Genomic DNA, 3,982 nt, shown 5'->3' with positions numbered 1-3,982 from the left:
TGATAAAAATATGATATTTTTAATTCTTAAAAAAATTTCTATAAAATCAAAATAAAGATCAGATGTGAATAAAAATATGAAATATATTTAATTAAAAAAAATTTACCTTATTTTATTATATTTTAAAACAAAACAAAAAATTGAAGCTTCACGGATTGGAGGGTGTAGGATCACTGCATGTGAGGTTTGAACTAATCAATTTTGATTTGGAAGTATTTAAAGGATACCTTGTGAACAAACATAGCATTATGGTAAAGTGGACAAATGTTGATATAATTAAATTTGGTTGTAGGGACACTAAGGAAGACGAACGGGACATACTGCCTCCACAGTTAAAACTTTGATGATCAAATGAATATCTTTTCATCATGTATAACAGAAGCCGTTGTACATTGACGTGCATGCACTTTCAACTTCATCATCAATGCGATATCTCAACGTGAATGAGACACATTAGCAACGCTGCACAAGTGTACTAGCTTTACTAATCAGGTCACGCTTATGTATACAGATTATTTATTAATAAGAAACATATAGATCTTCCAAATTAGAGGCTATGCCCATGAAGTGAGTAGGACAATTCACTGTACCTACCTTGGAATTTTTTTTCCTTGCTATTGAAATTCAGGTATATTATTATCATTGTATTAGTAAATGGTAATTACAGAAGGGAGTAAATTTATAAATGAAATAAAATCCCCCCATTTACTGATGAGCTGATAACAGAGATGGTGAAATCCATTCACCTCCTTGAATGAAATTATCCGCTGAATAAGTTAACACATGTTCAGCAGGGATTTTGCTGCTCCAAGATACCCTTTGAGACAAATCAGAACCTTCTCCAGAATTATCAAATTCCCCATAATAAAGTGTCTTGAGTGCAAAGTCACCACTCCATGGCATCCAACCCTGAGGTGTAACAAGTTCTCCCAAGACTGAATGAATAAAAACTGTTCTAGAATACTCCTTCCATGGCCTGCCCAAATAGTTTTTGTGCACTTTAGGGTTGTTATGATACAATGCCATGTAATCTTCAGTTCCATTAATCAAGCAGTTTTGAAAAACAAAGCCTGTAGTTTGTGAAGGGTCGGTTCTGCCGTGAGCTGTGATGGCATTGTTCTCGCCTTTCTCTGGTTTGAGTTGCCGAGGACGGACAAGGACTTGACAATCTTGGAAGATTGCAGCTGAGTTTCCAAAGATGAAATCGACGTTGCCGATAATGCGGCATGATTTGTAAAATTGGCGAAGGGAATGAGCATAAAGAGTATCTTGATTGCCTATGAATTCACAATTCTCAATGACAGAAAGATCACTGTCTACTCTGACTGCCACTGCTTGGTGAGCATCAGGACCTGCTGTGTTTTGGATTGTTAGATCCTTTGCCATGAAACCATCCCCAATAACCGCTGCCAACATAAAACAAATACATAATCCAATGTTAACAATACAACAACCATGCTTGATGTTTTCATGCATACATACTTGTGGCATGTGAAAGTGAAGGTTTACTGAACAATATTGTAAATACTAATGGGTTAAACTCAAAATCAGACAAATCAAAATAAATACACAGGCGATGAAACTTCCATTTTATAATCCAATGATTGATAGATATTCGCTCCCTTCTATGATCTATCTAAGCAAGCAAATACGTTTTTTGTACACAATTCTTACAATAGAGTCTCTAACAAAGCAACCAATCCCTATCACTTTGAAATGGGAGTTGACAAATGAATTTATCTATAACATAGGTCCACATGCAAATGACAGAACACCTCTTGAATTATGCAAACTATTTTGCATTGGAACTGAAATCCATGAAATCAAAAGTACTAAGGGACTCATCCTCAATTTCATCTCATAATAGCAAAGATATAGTTGAGCTATTACTTTCTCACAGCCTTTTTCTCTAACACTACTTTTCAATGCGTTTCCATTATTTTCTACTAGCATCTCATCTCTTGTCACTGCAACACTATTATATTATAGGGAAAATTTGAATTAAGTTATCTGAGCTTATCCACGAAATAAACACATTTACATTAAGTTATTTTTATCTTATGTTTATAATTTCTTCAAGAGAACATATTTCCATAAGCTATATCAGCTCATAAAATACAATTTGACTTTATTTGATATCGTGTAATAAAAATAGCTTTTTTTATTTTTGACAAGAAATAGAAATAACCTCTTAAATGAAAAGTATTTATTCTTTAACTACTTTCTTATCTGGTTTCAATATAAAAATTGAATCCAATTGTTCTTATTTACAAAATTTTATATAATTACCTCTAATTACTTTAAAAAAAACAAATTTAATTATAGTTTTTTCGAACTAAAAATCAATTTTGTTTAATTTGGTTCTAATTTTTAAAAATCATAAACAAACTGTTTTTAAAAAACTCCTCAATTTTAATAAATCAATAAAGTTAAAAAACAGTTTACATAATTACACAATTTGATTAATTTTTTATTTTTTGACACCCCTGACTCAAAGTTCATACATGGTTAGTTTCCTTAAAAAAAACTGAGAAATATTATAACAATAATAAATAAATAAAATGAAAAATAGTTACCGACTGTGGCTGAATTGTAAGTAGTCATTCCGGGCTGTCCCACGTTAGCAGACCCGGTGATAACCGTCTTCCCCATACCGTCGCCCAAGAACACCACATTCCTCTTCTCTAACGGAACCCTAACGGTTTCCTCATATACCCCTTCTTTTATATATATCACAAACCTCTTCCCTTCAACGCTGTTATCCGGCGCAGCGTTAACCGCTTCTTGCACCGTCTTATAACACTTATTCTCTCCTCCCTTACACACCGTTACATCCGGCGTCAAAGTCGACGGAATCCCTCCCTTGAAATCAGATCCTCCGCCTGATCCAGACGCTTCCCAGAAACCGTTGCGCTCCGTAGAAGGCGGTTTCCACGACGACGTGTCGTTTCCGTAAACGTCGTAAGAAAACGCCATGGCGAGTGCGTTGCTCGAGAGCATTGAGAGGGAATCTATAAACGACATCGCTTCGCCGACGGCGCGTGTGTCGTTTGCGTACTTGAGTCCGTTCCAGCAATCATACTGGTAAGCGAGGGCAGCGCTAAGCCATGCTCGGGCGTCTTTTGTTCTGCCACGTGGCAGTGCGTCTTGAGAGAGGGAAATGCGGTGTTGTGAATTAGTGAGGACTTCGATGCAGGTTGTGGCGGCGACGGTACGGTTGCGGCTGGTGGAAGAGGAGTCGAGAATGGATTTAACCATTGATTTGGCAGTTACGAGATTGTCGGAGGAGAGGGAGATTGCGGATTGGAGAAGTTGGAGAGTGGTTGGATTTGGAGGGAGATTTGAGAGAGATGATTCGCATTGTTGTGGGAAGCGTGTGGCTTTGCAGGCTTGTTGAATATCCGGCACGGCGGTGGGAGAGAGGGTGGGAGTGGGAGCGGGAGTGGGAGAATGGTGCTTGTGGCTGCGAGAGGCGGTGGAGAGTGTGAAGAAAATGAAAAGAGTGAAAGTAAAGAGAGAAGCCATGTTTTAATGAATCTCTGAGGATGGGTCATGCTTGTGATTTTATATATTGAGATTGAGATTAAGATTAAGAATGTATTTTTGTGGTTAATTTAAATTTGGAAGGTAGTGCTATGTTTTTTTTGTAATTAATTAAATTAAAGTAACTACTGTTATTGCTGGCTGCTGGTTATGGTCGTGGTGTCTCGTGATAGTGAGATGATGGGAGACGAACGGTTCACGTGTTGGAGATGGTTTTGTTTTAATGGACGAGGGAGTGGACGATGAGGACGTGGCCACTACACTACTATTCACGTTAAATTACTTTTGCAAAAATAATAGTGTTTCTCACTGTCATACTACCAAGCATGGAAAATATACGATTCTTTGACTTTTTTTTTATACAAATTTATTTAACAAAATATATCTTGCTACATATGTTGGAAAGGATTTAATTCGTTAAAGTAAATAAAGTGTGAAG

The 3,982-nt window shown here is 36.7% G+C and overlaps 1 protein-coding gene across 1 annotated transcript; it reads right to left on the bottom strand.

The window, feature by feature from the left end:
* Nucleotides 1-547: 547 nt before the first annotated feature.
* LOC101494914 (probable pectinesterase/pectinesterase inhibitor 51) lies at nt 548-3,560 on the bottom strand. The gene is made up of 2 exons (XM_004503893.4): nt 2,577-3,560; nt 548-1,406 (listed from the first exon to the last, which is right to left on the bottom strand). The coding sequence occupies exons 1-2, from the start codon at nt 3,523-3,525 to the stop codon at nt 706-708; spliced, it is 1,650 nt and encodes a 549-aa protein (XP_004503950.1). The 5' UTR covers nt 3,526-3,560; the 3' UTR covers nt 548-705.
* Nucleotides 3,561-3,982: the final 422 nt, after the last annotated feature.

The sequence above is a fragment of the Cicer arietinum genome, chromosome 6 (genome assembly GCF_000331145.2).
Source record: "Cicer arietinum cultivar CDC Frontier isolate Library 1 chromosome 6, Cicar.CDCFrontier_v2.0, whole genome shotgun sequence".
NCBI classification, from domain to species: domain Eukaryota; kingdom Viridiplantae; phylum Streptophyta; class Magnoliopsida; order Fabales; family Fabaceae; genus Cicer; species Cicer arietinum.
Note: the sequence above shows the minus strand (reverse complement) of the source record. Positions and strands in the feature narration are given on the sequence as shown.

Excerpts from the sequence above, each read along its gene's own strand:
- LOC101494914 (XM_004503893.4), bottom strand. The coding sequence starts at position 3,525 with ATGGCTTCTCTCTTTACTTTCACTCTTTTCATTTTCTTCACACTCTCC. Across the intron at positions 1,407-2,576 it reads TTACAATTCAGCCACAGTCG|CGGTTATTGGGGATGGTTTC; the intron begins GTAACTATTTTT and ends TTATGTTGGCAG.